This window comes from Manihot esculenta, chromosome 13, assembly GCF_001659605.2.
Source record: "Manihot esculenta cultivar AM560-2 chromosome 13, M.esculenta_v8, whole genome shotgun sequence".
Classification (NCBI taxonomy): Eukaryota; Viridiplantae; Streptophyta; class Magnoliopsida; order Malpighiales; family Euphorbiaceae; genus Manihot; species Manihot esculenta.
The window spans coordinates 9,251,803-9,271,866 of record NC_035173.2 but is presented as its reverse complement, the minus strand read 5'-3'; the positions used below and the strand labels follow the sequence as shown (position 1 = coordinate 9,271,866).

At 30.8% G+C, this 20,064-nt stretch overlaps 2 protein-coding genes across 2 annotated transcripts; one reads left to right on the top strand and one right to left on the bottom strand.

The window, feature by feature from the left end:
* Positions 1–6,209: 6,209 nt before the first annotated feature.
* Positions 6,210–6,872, bottom strand: LOC122721485. Its single transcript, XM_043949319.1, has 2 exons — positions 6,630–6,872; positions 6,210–6,479 (listed from the first exon to the last, which is right to left on the bottom strand). Exons 1-2 carry the CDS (start codon positions 6,870–6,872, stop codon positions 6,210–6,212), a joined length of 513 nt encoding a protein of 170 aa, XP_043805254.1.
* A 6,640-nt stretch (positions 6,873–13,512) lies between these two features.
* LOC122721484 (glycine-rich cell wall structural protein 1-like) lies at positions 13,513–14,402 on the top strand. Its single transcript, XM_043949318.1, has 2 exons — positions 13,513–13,813; positions 13,915–14,402. The coding sequence occupies exons 1-2, from the start codon at positions 13,513–13,515 to the stop codon at positions 14,400–14,402; spliced, it is 789 nt and encodes a 262-aa protein (XP_043805253.1).
* Positions 14,403–20,064: the final 5,662 nt, after the last annotated feature.

Here is a 20,064-nt window from a genome sequence, read left to right as displayed (position 1 = left end):
CATAGCATTTAAAACATATGAAATCATGGAATGCATTACAACACAAACATTTCACATCAAGGATGAACTTGTCACCACTTAGCCCTCCATACAGTCTAATCATGCCAGGGGCGTAGTGCAGGCACACCTAGACTTCCATAGCATAACATACATATTCAGTCATGCCGGAGGCGTAGTGCAGGCTCACCCGGACTTCCATAGTCTGTCATACCATATAAGGGCTAATGGATCATTCAACATTCATCCACATCAACAACATAAAGTGCAATGCGACATATTCGTGAATTCTAATGCAAGCACCCTAATATATCTCATGGCATTCATGATGCGTGAATCATGCTAAAACATTCATTATTTACTTTGAAATCATAGAGAGTTATTCCACTCACCTCTGGCTAGCTCTGACAAGACTCGAAAGCAGCTATCTCACTGCTGGGCTCATCGGTTCCTCGGGTCCGAACCTACACAGGTGGACTCAAATGAGGGACCAAACATCTATGAACATAACTCTAAAATACTCCCCAAAAACCCCCTAAAAACACCTCAAAACATCCATGGAAAACATGCAAAGGAAGGCTGAACAGGACACTTTTGGCGGCACCTTCGGCGGCCGAAAGTCCCTCCAGAGCCGAAAGTCAGGCAGGTTCGGCGGCACCTTCGGCGGCCGAAACTCCCAGACAGAGACGAAAGTCCTCTTTCGGGGGCAGGGTTCGGCAGCCGAAAGGCTTGCCTCCCAGGCAGGTTCGGCGGCCGAAAGTCCTTCGGCTGCCGAACCTGGTTTCTGCCAAAGGGGCAGAAACTCGGTTCCTCAACCTCAAATGCCTCCCAAACCTTCCAAACATGCACAAACCTATTCTACAACATGCATACACAAGCATACAAGCTCCTAGGGGCTTCAAACTATCCTAAACCCCAACTACAACACATCAAACAACTCACATTGCTCATAAACATACATAAACCCATAATCATAACAATAACCTAAACATGTATTTCTACCCCATAGATCTACTTAAAACTTACTTAAAATATGCAATGAGCTCAAGATCGGCTCTTACCTCTTGAAGATCGAGAGAAAGACGACCTAAACTTGGAAACCAAAGGAAAAGAGCTCCTGTGTCTTCTAAGCTTCAAAACTTGCTCAAATGCTCAAAATCTTCAAAACAAAGTGAAAACTCATGAAAATCTTGAAAGATCTGAAGGAAGAACTCAAAAATTGGTGAGGGACGGCGGAGAGCTCACCTTGGCCGAAAATGGGGAGAAAAGCTCGTCCATTTCGGCTAAGGGACCCCTTTATAGGTGGCTGGCCAGGCCACATTCGGGAGCCGAACGTGCCTCCACATGCATGCCATGTTCAGCGGCCGAACATAAGGTTCGGCGGCCGAACTTGGTTTCCCTCACTTATGCCTTCGGGGGCCTAAGGCACACCCAAAACACATGCATGTTCAGCGGCCGAACCTGAGGTTCGGCGGCCGAACCTGCATCTTCCTCCAAGGCTATTTTCATTTAAAATTCAACTTCCTTTTTACTTAAAATCATAAAATACATTAAAACATTTTATGAAAATATGATTTTACCCTTCTAGAGGTCTCCGACATCCGAGATTCCACCGAACGGTAGGAATTCCGATACCGGAGTCTAGCCGGGTATTACAGTAGTGGTCAGTTCGTACCAAAAACTTTTTGCCCCAAAGATATGATTGCTAGTGTTTAATTGCTTTGACCAAGCCAATCAGCTCCCTTTTATATGCCGGAAGACTGACATGTCGGGCTGCCATTGCTCGGCTAAAGAAGTCCACTGGTTTATTTTCTTGTAGTAGCACAGCTTCAATACCTGTGTCAGATGCATCACACTCAATAACAAATAGTAGCTCAAAATTCGGAAGAACTAATATATGTGTGGTAGTCAGGGCCGACTTCAAAGTTTCAAATGCCTGAATTGCTTCTTCAGTCCATTGAAAAGAGTTTTTTCGTAACATGGCAGTGAGAGGAGCAGCAATAGTACCATAGCTGAATACAAACTTCCGGTAATAGCCAGTAAGTCCAAGGAAACCCCGTAACCCCTGGAGAGTAACAGGTCTAGGCCATTCTGTGATAGCTGCGATTTTGGAATTGTCCACCTGCACCCCCTTCTGTGAGATTACATGACCCAAGTATGAAACCTGAGTTTGGGCAAAGGCGCACTTGGAGCGTTTCAGGAACAATTTATTTTTTGCCAAGATGTGGAATACTTGACGCATGTGCTGCATATGTTCTTCCCAAGATTTACTAAAAACAAGAATGTCGTAAAAAAAAACCAACATGAATTTACGTAGGTGTTCCTAGAATACCTCATTCATTAAAGCCTGAAAGTGGATGGCGCGTTGGACAATCCAAACAGCATGATCAGAAATTCGAAATGACCATGGTGAGTTCGAAATGCTATTTTTTCAATGTCTGGTGGATACATGCCGACCTGAAAATATCCAGAAAGCAAGTCTAATTTGGTGAAGAACTTTGCCCCTCCCAATTCATCCAGAAGCTCATCAATAACAGGAATTGGGAATTTGTCTTTGATGGTCTTGGCATTGAGTTCCCTGTAATCCACACACAAGCGCCATGATTTATCAGCTTTGGGAACCAGAATTACCGGAGATGAAAAAGGAGATCTGCTCGGACGGATGATTCCCAATTTGAGCATAGCAGTACACTGGCGTTCAATTTCATCTTTTTGCCCATGGGGATATCTATAGGGGTGCACCACCACTGGTTTAGTGTTGGGTTCCAAAGGAATACAGTGGTCACAGGAACGGGCGGGAGGTAGCCCTGTTGGTGGATTAAAAGAGAGGCATATTCGATCAATAATTTTTGGAGTTGGGTATCTGGGTTGGTAGCAAGTAATAAAGAATGAAGATTTGACTACGTCCCTGATCTGGAATTTATGTCGTAAAGTTCCACCTGTTTCCCTTGGACGAAGAAAGACATCCACATAATGTTAAAGTCCCATAGGATGGGGCCTAGCATTGTCAACCAATTAACGCCAAGGACAATGTCAAAGCCAGTCAATTGCAAGACAAATAATTCCACCATAAAAGTGGTAAATCCCAATTCGATCGATGCCCTTTGCAAATTCCAGGACTGCGAAGCTGCTCACCATTGGCGACATTGACACGTAACCCATCTTTCTCATCCACTTGTGCCTGTAATTCATCAACTTTGGAAATAGAGACATCTTTCTCATCCACTTCTGCCTGTAATTCATCAACTTTGGAAACAGAGAAAAAGTTGTGAGTGCTTCCAGAATCAACAAGGATTAATACCTGGGTTCCCTTCCAATGTCCAAGCAAACGATGGACTGTGGATTGCGTGTTCCAGTAATCGCGTGGAGAGAAATTTCAGGTGGTAGATCTGAGTCAGCGTCTTCCTCTGAATTAGTTTCGTCTTCTAGATCAATCCAAAACAACTGTTTACATTGATGCCCACGCACAAATGGTTCATCACAATTAAAACACAACCCCTTTTTTCTCCTTTCATCCATTTCGTCTCTAGTGATCCTTTTAATTGTGCGGTTGTTGCGGGAATCCAGAAGCGGGGAAGTGCGTTTGATATCTCGAGTGGTGGAGCTCATGGAGTAAAGCTTCCGTTCATACAAGTGAAAGATGCTCATTGCTGTGACAAGATCCTGTGGTTGGTGGAGCTCAACTTCAATAGATATGGATTCCTGCAAGCCACTGAGATACAACTGAACCTTTTGGTTATGAGTTAAGGTTCCAGCTTTGGAAACCAAAACTTCGAATTAGTTTTGATACTCCTCCACTGTGCCCGTTTGTTTTAATTTGGCAAGTTCCCCTAATTTGTTGCTTCGGATAGGGGGTCCAAACTGCAAATTGCACTGGTTGAAAAATTTAGACCATGTAGGATCGGGAATATCTTGAATCATCTATAAGTACCAAAGCTGTGCAATTCCCTCTAAGTTGTAAGAAACTAAACTCACCTTTTCCTCTTCAGGAGTGGATTGGTGCCGGAAAAAATATTGACAACGGCTAATCCATCCCAAGGAATCTTCCTGGCCATTAAATTGAGGGAAGTCAAGTTTCGAGAATTTGGGCACAATGACATTGCCTCCAGAAGCTTCAGAGACTGTTGCTCCAATAGGTCCTTTTTCGCGCCGTGTTCGAGCTTGACTTTCTGCACCTGGAGAAAAAGGTAGTCCCTTTCTGGCAAATTCCAATTCGAGAGACATAGCCTCCATTTTCGCGTGAAGCTGCTCAACCTTTTCATGGCGGGCCTGACTAGCTTGCTGTTCAGAAAGGACAAGGTTGAAAAGTTTTGTAAGTTGATCTTGAACGGATTCCCCCATAACACTTGGCTCTGATACCAAAATATTAGGGTCCCGAACCTGAGATCGAGTTAGGGGTCTTTCATAGATGGAAGTGAAAGGTGTTTGTGAGGATGTAGTGTTCTTTTTGCGACCTATCTTGAAGAATTAGAAGACTCAATTAGAGGGAATCTCTAACCTCTGAGTTAAAGTACTCAAAACTATAATGATTTCCAAGTTGATTTCTTCATTGATAATTATTGAATATTTATATAGGATGTAAACCACCCTTTGCTACATCAATGGAATCATGACTTGATCATGGAGTCACAACCTCCTAAGATAATGGAAATAACTGAAAGTGGAGATACCCTCCTTACATTGCGGAAATACTAACAAATGCTTAAAGAAAAATTCAACAACTAAAAATAGAAACTAAACTGGTCAACCTTCAATCCTTACTGCTTCCCCATCTTCAGTAGGTTGTACACGTGGCTGTTTCTTCTGACTGTGGGTGTAACGTGTATACACTTGTAATGGCTTTATATCACCAGTGTATTATATCAGTCAAGTTTTGAAAGGGGTAGAGTTAAATTACCTCCCTCTCGAAAAATTGGCGTTTGCAGTTCTCATGTCGGCTACAAAGCTATTACCATACTTCGAGTCACACACCATAGAAGTCAGAATCGATTATCTTTTGTGAAAGGCCCTTCACAAACCAGAGTTTTCAGTACGATTGTCCACTTGGACGATAATATTTTCAGCCTATGATATTAGGTATGTTCTAAGAAAGGCTATGAAAGCCCAAATACTAGCCGATTTTGTTGTGAAAATGACTCTGCCTTTATAACCTACAAATTTAGCTTTCAGGGGATAAAACCAGATATATTTGATAAAATGGTCAACAAAAATTAAATAAAACTTGAAACCATCTATTGATTGAACTAGAGCAATTCCCGTTAAGCTGGAATACAATAATTCTAATGGACGAGAATTATAAAGAGACGACACACCAAACGTGAGTCTATGATTTCTATTGCAACAATACGAATTACATTCAAAAGATGCAACAGAAGATTCAGACAATTGAAATTTAGACAAAATAAAACGACAAACTTTAGCCGCTGGATGACCAAGACGATGATGCCAAATAGATAATGAATCACGAACACAAGAATGAGTAGCAAGTCGAGACAAGGAACGATTTTTGCATAACAAAGAAAGATGATAAAGAGAATTCCCAATTCACCCCATGTGATTACCTCCCCCGTGGACAGGTCCTTAACAAGAACACAATAAAAAAAGAATTCAATGAAAACGTTATTAGCAAGACAAAATTCAGAAACAGATATAAGATTTTCTTTCGCATGAGGAATGCACAAAATATTATTCAAGGAAAAAGATTTTAATGGAAAAGAAAGAAATTGCGAACCAACATGAGTTATTCTCAAACTTGTACCATCAGTAAGATGCAATTCATTAAGCCCATCACAAGGAGCATGTAAAGATAGATTTTGCAGGTCATTCATTACATGATGGGATGCACCAGTATCTAAAGCCCAACTTGAAGACTCATGAGCAGTAACATGATTACCTCATGGCTGTGGAAAATTATTTTTGAAGAAGTCTTTCGCACGATAATACTTTTTGGCATTATGTCCAGGCCGCTCACAAATCTAGTACAAAATTTTTGAGCTACTCAATACTTTCCTCACAAAATCAGAACGATTATTCTGAGCAGAAGGAAATGAAGAACCAGAAAAGGAATTATTTCCATTTGAAAATCCTTAATGGTCAAACCGATTGGTCTAGCGACTAGCAGACCCTTTCCTGACGTTATTGGCAACCATTGGAGCTGGAGCATATAAAGGATCAATTCGGTTCAAATACAGTTCATGAGCTTGAAGTTTATCTTAAAGCTCCTCGAAAGAAATAACTGAATCTCTAGCACACACAGCAGCTGCAATGTCTCTAAATTCAGTACCCACACCATGTAAGACATATATGACAAGATTAATATCAAAAACAGGGCTCCCACAAAGAGCTAAATCCTCAGTCATGATTTTAATATCATGCAAATATTCAGACACAGGCTTGGATTCACGTTTGAAATTGGTGAGCTTCTCACGAAGAGAAAGGATTCGTATTGCAAAATGATTAGCACAAGAAACTTGGATTTTGTCCTAGGCATCAGCAGAAGATGATGCAGATGACACAAGATGCATTGCCGAAAAAATTGTTGAAGCTATGATGGCTGCCAAGATTAACTGGTCTTGGCAAATTCAGAATTTATAATCACTATTAGATATATCCTTTTCATCTTTTTGCGGAACAGCAGGAGAAGGACATGTAGACACATCCTTTCCATCTTTTTGTTGAACAATAGGAGAAGGACATGGCGGCGTTCTATCAATATACCCCATCAAATTATGCCCTCGAAATACAGGGACAAGCTGAGCATGCCAGGTAGGATAGTTTTGAGGCGTGAGTTTTAAGGGAAATTGGGAAGCATTAAAGGAAACAAGCATCTTCCCAGAGAAATGAATCATATTCAAAACTGTTGATGAAGAAGACATTTGATTGAAAAGATAAAATGGGAAATGTTGAAGAAGAACAGATCGGATCAAAACCAAAGTGGTTTTGCGGCTATGATACTTTATAAAGAAAGTACATAATTGTTATTAAAAGTGTCTTTTTTGTAATGTACAAAAATATATTTATACATAAGTATAACTTAACTATTCTTATCACAAAACAGTTATAAGTAATAAGGATTCACAGTTCAAATATATCAGTTAAATATATTTAAAACTAACTTAAACTAATTTTTAACCGATGATTCAATAGATTAATTAGTAGATTTTTTTAAAATGATCATTTTAATGTATTTTTTAAAATCGATGGACAAATTAATTAATTTTCTCAAAATATAAGGAATAAATAGTAAATTTCTCTTTTTTCAAATAAATAACTATTTTTATATAAATGTTTACTCTATTTTGTTTTACCATATAAATATCGTATATTAGGAGTGAGTTGAACCGAACCAAACTAAATAAATCGAAAATTAAAATTTTAACATTTGTGAAAATCGAACATAATTTTGAGCAAAACCAATTTGAATTGAACTAAACTGATTTGATTTAGTTTAATTTGATCGGTTGGCTTTTTAATGATCTTTTTATTTTTTTATACTTTATTTTTTAATGTTCTAAAATTCAATTGAAATATTTCAACTTTATTTATAGTCTAATCTCTATATAATATAAAAAGTAATATACTATTATTTATTAATCGGTTTAGTTCAATTTTATCTTATCAAAATGAACCAAAATCAAATTAATCTAATTTTTTAAAAATAAAAATTAAACTAAAAAAGTAAAAAATCAAATTAAATTTCTAAATTAATTTAATTTGATCAATTTTTCAATTTGAACCGAATATACTCCTCTATCCTAAATCTATACAATTTTCGAAAAAGTGATCCACATAGTATTCATGAGCAATAGAAACTGATTCTTTTGAGGTTAAGTTTTCAAGCAGGATCATTTCAATGCCTACATTTAATTACTAAGGGTCGGTGAAAATGCCTATGGAATCATTCAATATTCATAGCCTTTCAAAGCCTCTTGGAATTTTGAAGATCAGAACATGAAATGAATTTTTTTTTTTTTTAAATGTGAGATTGTTCCCAACTTATCCTAACTAGATGTTTGCCTATTCGATTAATATTAGATTTCCTGTTTTATTAAATTGTATATTTATGTCCCTTACTTATTATAGTAATTTATTATCTAATCAATGACCGAATAATGATCCTTAAAAATAATTAGAATTCTTTATAATTTTGTACATAACTAAAATAATTCAAATAATTTTTTTGATGGCCTTAAGTCTAATTTAAGTCCTAATGCTGATTAGGAACGAATAGTTTTTTTTATTTAAGAAAAATTACTTTTTAGTCCTTGAGATTTAACGTAATTAATATTTATGTCCCTCTATTTTGGCGACCTAACACTTAAGTTTCTCACTTTCTCTTCCGTCCAAATTCGTAGTCCTTCCATCCATTTAAACAGTTTGGCCAAAGAGTCAAAGGTGAGAGATGATAATTTTTTTCAAAAATACCCTTCTCTCAATGTGAAATTCCTATTTTTTTTCTCTTTCATGTTTTTTCCAATTGTAGAAAGAGTAGGAAGAAGAAGAAGAAGAAGAAGAAGAAGTTGTAGAAAGGGTAGGAAGAAGAAAAAGAAGAAGAAGAAGAAGAAGAAGAATAAGAAGTTGCAGAAAGGGTAAGAAGAATAAGAAGAAAGAAGAAGAAGAAGAAAGAAGAAGAAGAAGAAGAAGAAGAAAGAAGAAGAAGAAGAAGTTTCAGAAAAGGTAGGAGGAAGAAGAAGAAGAAGTTTCAGAAAAGGTAGGAGGAAGAAGAAGAAGAAGAAGAAGAAAGAAGAAGAAAAAGAAGAAGTTGCAGAAAAGGTAGGAAGAAGAAGAAGAAGAAGAAGAAGAAGAAGAAGAAGAAGAGACATTTGAGTTTGGGTTTAGTGAGGGTTAATTTTGTCAATTCACGTGTCTCAAATGGCTACTTTGGATGGAAGGACTACGAATTTGGACAGAAAATAAAGTGAGGGACTTAAGTGTTGGGTCGCCAAAATAGAGGGATATAAGTGTTAATTACGTTAAATCTCAGAGACTAAAAAGTAATTTTTCTTTTTATTTATAACTGTAATTATCTCTAATTTATTGAATTGAAATTTAATTTTATTTAGATAGAGTCTTTATATTAAAAAATAAAATATTTTCAATAAAAAATAATAATATGGTCTAAATAAAAAATAAAATAAAAATAACAACTAATTAATAATAAAATATTTTAATTATAAAAATTAATTTAAAATATAACTGATGGATCTCAGTTACCTAACTATATAATTTTTTAAAGTTTTTTTTTTTTAAAAAATAAAAATTAGAGATTGATAGAGTAGAATTTAAAAGTTCTCAAACTTACTCAAATATACTTATTATCAACCAGCAATCAGTTAAGTCTGTGATTGCAGTTTTTTAAAATTGATTAAACACATTAATTTAATTATTTGAATATTTATCAGTAATAATAACGGTCAAAGCCGACTGCATATAGGTTTCGTAATTCCAACAATTTTTTTTCATCTCATATAAATAGAAGAAAAATATCAAATATGGATTAATTCATGAAAATCCCTATATTATTTGAATAAGTTAAAAGTAGCTAGTAAAATTAATTGTTAAACAATTAATGTTATAATAATTTGTTTTGCAAGTAAAAAATGAGAACTTACTGTATGTATAATAATTAGAACTTCTAATTAATTCTCTTAACTAAAAATAAATAAACTTTTTATTTATAATTACGTATTCAAATTATTTTTGGTTCTATGACATTGTTCTCGGTTCTACAACTAAAATTAACTTGTCCATAAGGGAAAAATTAGTATTAATTAATTAATATATGAAATTGTAAATTTTGAATTAAATTATATTAATTTTTAAAGTTTTGAATTAAATTATAAAATAATTAAAAATTTTAAATTTTTTATATTAATAATATTTATTTACGTGGTATAAAAATATAATAAAATAATTTACATTATTTTGCATTAGAAAAATACACTTTTTCCAGTTTAAATTTAGATATAATTATAATAAAATTTATAATTTTATACATATCAACTTTTAAAATTTTAGATTAAATTATAAAAGAGTAAAAAAATTTGAATTTTTCATGCAAATAGCCCTTGTCTTTATAATTTTAATTAAAATCATTAAATTAATACTAGAGAAAAATACATTTAAGTTATTGTTACTCTGTTTTTTCTTTTAAAGACTTGTTGTATGTATTTAAACATTAAGGACTAAATTGTTATAATGTATAAAATTAGGGATTAAATTGTGAATGAAATAAATGACTCTTGCTATATTTTTCACAACGCAGAAATTAATTTGTTGATTTTTTTTAAAAAGGATTAATCTGACTCTTCAAAATACATATAGATATTAATGTGTAGGTTTTTAGTAAATTGTAAGGAATAAATTGTAATTTAATTTTTTTATTATATATAAAAATTAATCGAATATATATATTCCATCTATCTTATAATTTATTTTATTTTATTTTATTTTATTATTTTAAAATTATTATTCATTTTATTTTATAATATAATAACATATAAATTTATTATTATAATTCTATTTTATTTTTAAAATAATTTTTTTATTAGTTTTTAAAATAATTTTTTTATTAGTTTTTATAAATGAATATTTTAAATATCTATTAATATTTAATAAAATTTAATATTTTTATGATAAATATAATTTAAAAAATATTAAAAAATTATTTTAATATGTGTGAAAAAATTAAATAGATAAAAATTATGAAATAAAATAAATAATATATATTTTACTCAAAACGGACAGGACACGGTAACGGCTGATACCGCAAGCAGTAAATAAAGCTAATTATGCACCTTTATCTACTTAGCTAAGTCTCATCGAGAGTATGGCTTTAAGGAGAATGATGAAAGGATGCGGTTAGAAAATGTTAAAAGGATGCCGTTAGAAAATGTTATAAGAACTAAATATTAAAATGTTTAATAAAAAAATTAATTCATAAATTTTTTAATATTTTAAAATTATTCTAATCGTAATTTTTATAATTTAGAAAGCAATCAGTAAATTTTTTATAACACAAAAATTAAATAATAATTTTTTTTTAATTTTTTTATTCTCAGCGGATCCATAAGTGGTGATGCTTACCTCCAAATATTTCACATGTTGTATTGAGATCATTATTTTAAATTCAAAGCGGTCAATGAATTGATCAAAGTAAGAAGTTAAGTTTACCATTCAAAAAGGGTTGAATTAGAGTTAAACCATTATATTATTAAATAAATATTTATAAAATTATTACAATTAATTATTTTATTATTTTACAAATAATTATTAAAATAAATTAAGTACTTACCAAAGAAAAATAATCAAGGAGTGTTGCCTCTTAAAAATTTGATAAGTGGCAGAATATTTACTTTTTAAGAACTCCCGCTATATCCCTAAAAAAATTTCAAATATAAAGGCTTGAACTTTAGTCCATGGGATTAAAAAATATCTGTTGGGAAGCCATGACCTGTGGCATTTATACATATGGACTGTCAGTTTAAGATCCTCACCCACCATGCAGATGACGAGTAATTGGCTTCACAAAAAGAGCTTTTTTTCGATTCATGCATTTATAGTAAAATAATTATAAAAACACGCAGAATTCGAAAATATTTTCGGATTCTGTGTGTCAAACGGATGAGTTCGATAGTCATATTGTCGAACAAGTGAGTTCGACAGTAAAAGTGTCGAACAAAGAGTAGTTCGACACCTTAACTGTCGAACTGCAATTTGGTTGGTGAACTGGACATGTTCGGCACTTATGGGTGCCGAACATGTCCACAAGTTGCTGCTGAGCATCTGTGAACATGTCTATACATGAATTTCATGCATGTCATAAAAATATTTTAAAATTTTAAATTATTATATTTTTTAAAAAATATTAAATTTTATTAATTTTTTATTATATTTATGTATAAAAATATTAAATTTTATTAAATATTAAAAAAATTTTAAAAAACTGAGATTGGAATGTTCGGCACTCAAAGTGCCGAACATGTCCAACATGCATGACCCATGCATTCCAAGCATGGATATATCTCATTCATGCGCGTAACATTGATGAAATATTTTAAAATTTTAAATTATTATATTTTTTAAAAATATTAAATTTTATTAATTTTTTATTATATTTATGTATAAAAATATTAAATTTTATTAAATATTAAAAAAATTTTAAAAAACTGAGATTGGAATGCTCGGCACTCAAAGTGCCGAACATGTCCAACATGCATGACCCATGCATTCCAAGCATGGATATCTCATTCATGCGCGCAACATTGATGAAATATTTTAAAATTTTAAATTATTATATTTTTTAAAAATATTAAATTTTATTAATTTTTTAATTATATATTTTTTAAACATGTTAAATATTATAAAATATTTAATAAGACTAAAACATTAAATAAAATTAATACTAATCAATTTATATAATATTATAATATTAAAAATAAATATTTAATAATTTTAAAATAATTAAAAAAATTAATAATACGGTTGAAATATTTTAGAATTTTAAATTATTATTTTTATTTAAAAAATATTAAATTTTATTAACTTTTTTATTATATTTATTTATAAAAATATTAAATTTTATTAAATATTAAAAAAATTTTAAAAAAATAAACATAAAATAATTATTTTTAAGTTTTTTCAAATTTTTAAGTTTTTTAAATTATTAATTATTTTTAAGTTTTTTTAATTTTTTAATATTTAATAAAATTTAATATTTTTATAAATAAATATAATAAAAAAATTAATAAAATTTAATATTTTTTAAAAAATATAATAATTTAAAATCTTAAAATATTTCATCAATCTTAAAATATTTCATCCATCTTTAAAAAATTAATTTAATATCATGCATGGACATGTTCGGCACCGAACATGTCCAGCTCACCAACCAAATGGTAGTTCGACAGTTAAGGTGTCGAACTGCTCTCTGTTCGACCCTCACACTGTCGAACTAGTGTGTTCGACAGTAATGGTAGTTCGACAGTTAAGGTGTCGAACTGCTCTCTGTTCGACCCTCACACTGTCGAACTAGTGTGTTCGACAGTATGACTGTCGAACTCCTCCCTTTGACACACAGAATCCAAAAATATTTTCAGATTCTACGTGTTTTGATAATTATTTTACTATAAATGTAGGAATTGAAAAAAAGCTCTCACAAAAACAAATCTAAATACAAAGCAAGAAGTCAAATTAGCTCAAGTTGCATCCATGGTTGACTAACTGCAGTCGACGTATGGGCATAGCTTACAGAAATCCAGTGGCCATTTCCTTCCAGCTATATATATATATTTTGACTCGATCGCTGGCATAGATCATTATGGTTCCTCAGCTCTCCATTGAGCTTTAAATGTTCTGGATCGCCACTCACCCAACGGTTCCACTTAGCGCGTTGAATGGACACGCACCCCATTAATGGCGCTTCAGTGGACGTCCAACCTCCGCAAGTGGATGAACCCTATATAAGGATATATCTTTTCTGCAAAAGAAGATCAACCAGAAACAGTGAAGCTAACAATGGGTGTCTCTCCACAATGGGTTTCTTTTCTTATGCTTTTGTTGTGTTTTGTTTTTCATTTGAGTGCTGTCACTCTTGCCGATCAAAGAGTTGATGAGAATAGGTTTCGCGGTGATGATGACTACTGTCGATGGGGCCGAAGATGTGGTGGACGCTTTGGTCGTGGTCGTGGATTTGGTGGTGGGGGTGGTGGTGGATTTGGTGGCGGTGGTGGAGGTGGTATTGGGGGTGGATCGGGTCATGGTGGAGGGTTTGGAGCTGGAGGAGGAGTAGGGGGTGGAGCTGGAGGAGGAATTGGTGGTGGGGGGGAGGAGGAGGAGGAGGAGGTGGTGGTGGTGGTGGCGGCGGTCTAGGTGGTGGTTCGGGTCATGGAGGAGGCTTTGGAGCTGGAGGTGGTGTAGGAGGTGGAGTTGGAGGTGGTGCAGGAGGAGGTGGGGGCGGAGGAGGAGGCGGAGGTGGTGGAGGTGGTCTAGGTGGTGGTTCGGGTCATGGAGGAGGCTTTGGAGCTGGAGGTGGTGTAGGAGTTGGAGTCGGAGGTGGTGCTGGAGGTGGTGGTGGAGGAGGAGGAGGAGGTGGTGGAGGACTTGGTGGTGGGTCAGGTCATGGTGGAGGCTTTGGGGCTGGAGGTGGTGTAGGTGGTGGCATTGGTGGTGGAGCTGGAGGTGGTGGTGGTGGTGGGGGAGGAGGAGGAGGTGGAGGTGGTCTTGGTGGTGGGTCAGGTCATGGTGGAGGCTTTGGAGCTGGAGGGGGTGTAGGAGGTGGTGCAGGAAGAGGGAGCGGTGCTGGTGGAGGATTTGGAGTTGGAATTGGCGTAGGAATAGGAGTTGGAGTAGGAGCTGGTGCTGGAACGGGCAGTGGTTCTGGGAGCGGCGATGGTGGTGGCAGATAATGAATTTTCATTTAAAAAATCCAAAGTTATGAAGTTTCCATGCAAACTAAAACGGGGATTGAGGAGATTCCAGAGTAAAATATGATTTTGTATTTGGAGTAATCCTTTTGCCTTTCATTTTTCTTTTTAAATGTTATAAATGCCAGTGTTGCTACCCAATACTTGGGTTTTGTGTTGTTATCATCATTTTGGAAATGTTATCATTACAAAATAATAAAAAATTAATCAAATCAAAACATTATGGAGAATGATTAAATAATAGTTTATAAAGTGCTTCTCCAAATTAAGTTAACAGAATAACGGCTTGGTAAAATAATAATAATAATAATAATAATAATTATATATTATTAAGTGTTATCCTACTCTTTTCGCTTAAACAAGATTAAAAATTTAATATTTATTATAAAGTAAGCACTGAGATTATTTTATTTTTCCACTCTCATTTGATATTTAAACGAAGTTTTATAAAATTATAAAGATTTTTATTTTTTTAAAATAAAAATTTTTAAAATTAAAAAAAAATCAAAATTTCAGTTTAAATATAAGAATTGCTATAAAAAAAATTATTTTAATTAAATTTTTATAAAAATTTTTATTTCAAACAGAGAATTAATGAATTGATTTGGTGTGAATAAATTTTAGTCTTAATTTAATGAATTAAAGAATATTTGTATTTAAGAAAAAATGTTAGTGTTAAATAGTCTACCGAGATTAGACAAAAAGCTATAAATAATCAATTTCTAAAGAACCATTTTTTTTCCCAAAGAACTTCTAAAGAACCAATTATTCCTTATGTTAATAAATTTTTAAAATTAAATATTTAAATTTTTTATAATCTATCCGTCTAAATTATAGATCTCTATCTATTTTTTAATAATTTTTATCATTATAAAGTATGAAAATGTCTTTAATTATAATTTTTTTTAAATGGATGACCTATATTTGAGTTCTTAATAGCAAAGTATAAATTAAATAATGTTTCTCTGTGAAATAGATTGGAATGTAAATTATGTGTTTGAAATTAAATATGAATGTATACTAAAACATATATTATTAATTTAATTTAAAATAAAATAAAGATTATTTTAAGTCAATTCTGAGTTTAATTTTCTATTATAGAAAAATAATAATTTAAAAGGATATATGAAAGATTTTTAAATTTGCTATATGTTATAGTTTTAAAGTTAAATTTTTATTATTACATAAAATATTAATTATTGTTAAGGATATGATAAAGCATTTGACTTTAATTACATGGAAAGAGTTCTATGTTATGAGTTGTTAATGAATATGATGAATTGACCATTGACTTAAATAATTTACTCAGTCACATATTAAAATTGGAATTATATGTATATTTTATTTAAATTTTCTTTATAAATCACTTATTTTTTATTTCTTTTTATATTGTAATTTAAAAATAATTAGCAACTTTTCAAATTTTCTTTGTAAAGTATGTTATAAAAAAAGTTGAGCACTACTAATCAATTTGATTAGTACGTAGGAATATATTTTTTTCCATGCAGATTGTAGTTTCAAAGAGTAGTAGATTAAGATTGTATCGACCGAATCAGAGTTATATCGTTAGCCATCTTTGAATATATTTTATAAATTTTATAAATTTTATATAAAGTTGATTTTAAAAAATATAGCATGTACATAAAGTTTTAGATATATGGTTGTGAATTAGATATATTTGGAGATTTTTATTTTGGTGCAAATATATAGTTATTAGTATAAGTTTTTGTATTGAGATTATGAGAGAGTATATGAAGTGTTTGATTTAAGTTGAAATTATGTTGGATATTGAAAAAAGTTTGGGGGTTAAAGTTATAGTTTATAGAAATGTGATTTAACTTTTCACATGTAGAATTAAGTCCATATTATAGGGAGACCCATATTACAGGGAGACCCATATTACAAGGAAAATATTGTCGAATTTTCGATAAGGAAAAAAATGGCAATGAATTATATGATATTAATTAAAAGAAAAATAAGAGAACCATTACAAGATGTGACATCTCCGGCTCGGCTAACTAAATAACCGAGTAGGGAGTGTTACAAGAAACATCTCCAATTCCGAAGTCGTCTTTCAGCTGCTTCTTTTGAAATCTTCTTACCACATCCATTAATCTTGCGTCCAGATGCTCTCCTTCTTGAGTTTTAGACTTCGTTCCGATATTTTCTCGACTCTTCCGACTCTCCACTGTCTTCTCTCATATATCGTCTTTATTTTTCCTAGTACAGATGCCATGGGATCCTTACGAGATGGCATCCCCATTTCGTTTTTTCAGAAGTTCTGTTAACATCTTCAATTTCTCCAAAAGTATTTCCATATTAGGTACTTGTCTCTAGGACATAAATTCATACCGACAAGATTCCCATTGTTGACTATTTTGATAGTACCGTTGTTATCTATTATTAGGATTAGGGGCGAAAGAGGTTAAGAATTGGCTAAAAAAAGAAAAAATCGAGGCAATAATTACGAAAAATTATATTCCTATGAAAAACTTTTCTTTTCCACAGACGGCGCTAATGATATTCTTTCGATTCTTCCTTTAGGTAATGGATCTCCAAAATAACAAGAAATACCGAGTGGTTTGATAGGTAAAACCTCCGATGTGTAAGTCAGAAAAAGATCCAAAGAGAATTTAGAAAAAAGATTAGATAGCTCACATACCTAGAGGTTACTCCTTTAAATAGCTTGTTGGTGGTCTTATTCTGAAAGGATTTAGATTCTATAATTGAGTTTCAGTAGGACAATGAAAACTGAGTCCCAATAGGATTTTAGTCTAGAGCCTTGACGACCTTTTTAACTGAGACTAGATCGTATAAAGGTCCATTCAAACTTCTAAACCTTTAGTGGTCGCTATATTAATATCAATTATTATTAATTAGTAATTAGTGACTTTTTTATTTTTTAATACTTAACCTAAAATATTAAATGAAAGTAATTTACATATATAATTTATGAATTATAACACATTATTAATATGCTAAATGCATAATTTGTCCCTTAAGTCATTTTACTCTCAACTTTATTTTTATCTTATTTATTTATCTAATTTTAAAATTTTGAATAATTTAATCTTTAGAAAGTGAGGGAATATATATATATATATCACTCTTTTAATTTTTAATTATTAAATAATAACTTAATTCTATAATGTGGTAGCGCATAAATATCATACACGATATTAAATTATTTTACCATTTAAAAATTGACAGAGTAAATAGAACAAAATCAAAGTTAGAAATTATTTCATCATTTGAAAATTGAAAAAATAAATAGAGCAAAATTAAAATTAAAAAATAAATTAATTTTTTATAAAAAGATGAAGGGGCAAATTATGTATTTTGTTTTAATAATAATAAATCAGTATTATAAAATTAGAAATAGGTTAATATAATATTGTCAAATATTTATATTATTTTATTGCCATATATTTATACTATTCTTTTACCAAGGAACATCTAAACTCATAGGTTCTTCGCCTCTCCTCCATTATTCATCTCTATTATGTTTGTAGGTCTTGATTGGTTGGAGTAAATAAACCAAGAAAATGACATTTTTCGTAAAAATAATAAAAAAAAAACTCTTGTTTGGTTCATATTTTAAACTAACTTCCTGAAAATTATCCCTTATGCAAAGGAAATAACTTAGAGGAAACTTGATATCTTAATTAAGTTATATTGAATTTATCACTTAATTTATTATATTTAAAATTATATAATTATCTTTAACCATTTAAAAATAATTTTATTTCCTAAAAAGTTAATTTATATAATAAATACAATTATATCATACTTTCTATGTAAATTCTTGGAAGCGTATTTTTATGAGAAACAAACGTTCTAAGAAGTAGGGTAAAAGGGTATAACATTTAATTGAGTTATAATAAAAAGATATAATTAATATATAAATAATTGATATATTAATTACATAATAATAAATAATTGATAACCGATGATAAATGGCTGATTCTAATTGATATATATTTAGTGTTTGATAAATTATATGTAATTATTACGGTTGGCATGTAAAATGACTAATAATAGTAAATATTAATTTATTACTTTAATATAAAAAATATAAAAATATTAATTTATTACACCTAAAATATTTAAAATATAATTATTTATTATTTATATACATAATTTTTTATTATATTTTAATGATCAATATAATTATTTTAATTATTATTTACAATATATTTAATTTATTATTATATTTTATAATTTTAAATAATTTATTAATGTAAAAATTAATTTAAAATGATATAATAAATTTTAAAGAAATATTAGATAAAAAAATTAAAATATTTACGGTAATTTATATTTATATTCAACAATTTAATTCTTAAATAATAAAATTAAACCTTTTCAATTTGTTATTATTATATTAAAAAACTAAATTAAATTGAAAAAAAAATTAATAACAAATCATAATATAATCGTTAAAGTTTTATATTATATAATCCTTTATATTAAATTAAATATATCTTATATTTATTATATATAATATTAAATATATTATAAATATTTATTATAAATAAATTCATATTATATAAAATATCACATATAAATAATATATATTAAAATATTTTATTAAATACTTATACTCAATATTATAAATTAATTTTTATATTTAAAAAATTTTGCTTTCTATTAATAATATTTTAAATAAAATAAAATATTATATGTTTTAAATTGTATTTTTTTTATATGAAAGTAAATGATGGAATTAATAAAAAAATAATATTATTGTAATAAAAATATGTAGAGACTATAATATAATTTATTATTAATTTTTTAAATTTTATTTTAATCAAATTGACTATAATTATGATAAATTTAAAAAAATTAATTTTACAATTTAAGATTTATAGGGTTGAATATAATATGAATTATTATAAATATTTAAATTTTTTATTCAATAGTCTAATTTTAAAGATGATATAGTCTAAATAAAAAAACTTTCGATGCAAGTTTCCATCTTTGGTCCTTTATGGCTCGATATTCTCGTCTTTTCCTTTTTCTTAAAATCTAATTTCTTCTTTCCCCCTTTCTCATAAAAACAATCTGCGTCAATTGACTATCGATGAAGAAGAAGATATTGTTGTCCCTATTAAAAACTCCAGAGATATTTCGATCGTCACTTATGATTTCTGTATGGTGTGGATGTTTCTCACATATAATCCAATCAATTTTCAGAATATGCAGACCTCTTTAGCAGATTTATGGTATCCTTTAGAGGGGTATCTATTATAGAATTAAAGGCAAAAAGATATTTGTTTTGATTTTTTAATAATGTTGATTTTGAAAATATAGGGAATGAGGGCCCTTAGTTGTACAATCGATTCCTGCTTGTTTGGAAGGATATACAAAGTAATGAAAATCCTCTCCATACCCCTCTAACTCATTCTGATTTTTGGATTCTGATTAAAGACCTCCCTTCTGGTTATTATAACGAGACGTTAGCTAAATTGATCGGGGATTTTGTTGGCCACTATAAAGAGTATGATATGAAAAATGCTTCAGCTATGTCTCTCAATTCCATGAAACGGCGGAAGAAGTTTGTTGGAGATGATAGTACTGTGTTTACTATGAAGTTTCAATATCAAAAACTGACTATTTTTTGCTATCTATGTGGAAAACTGGG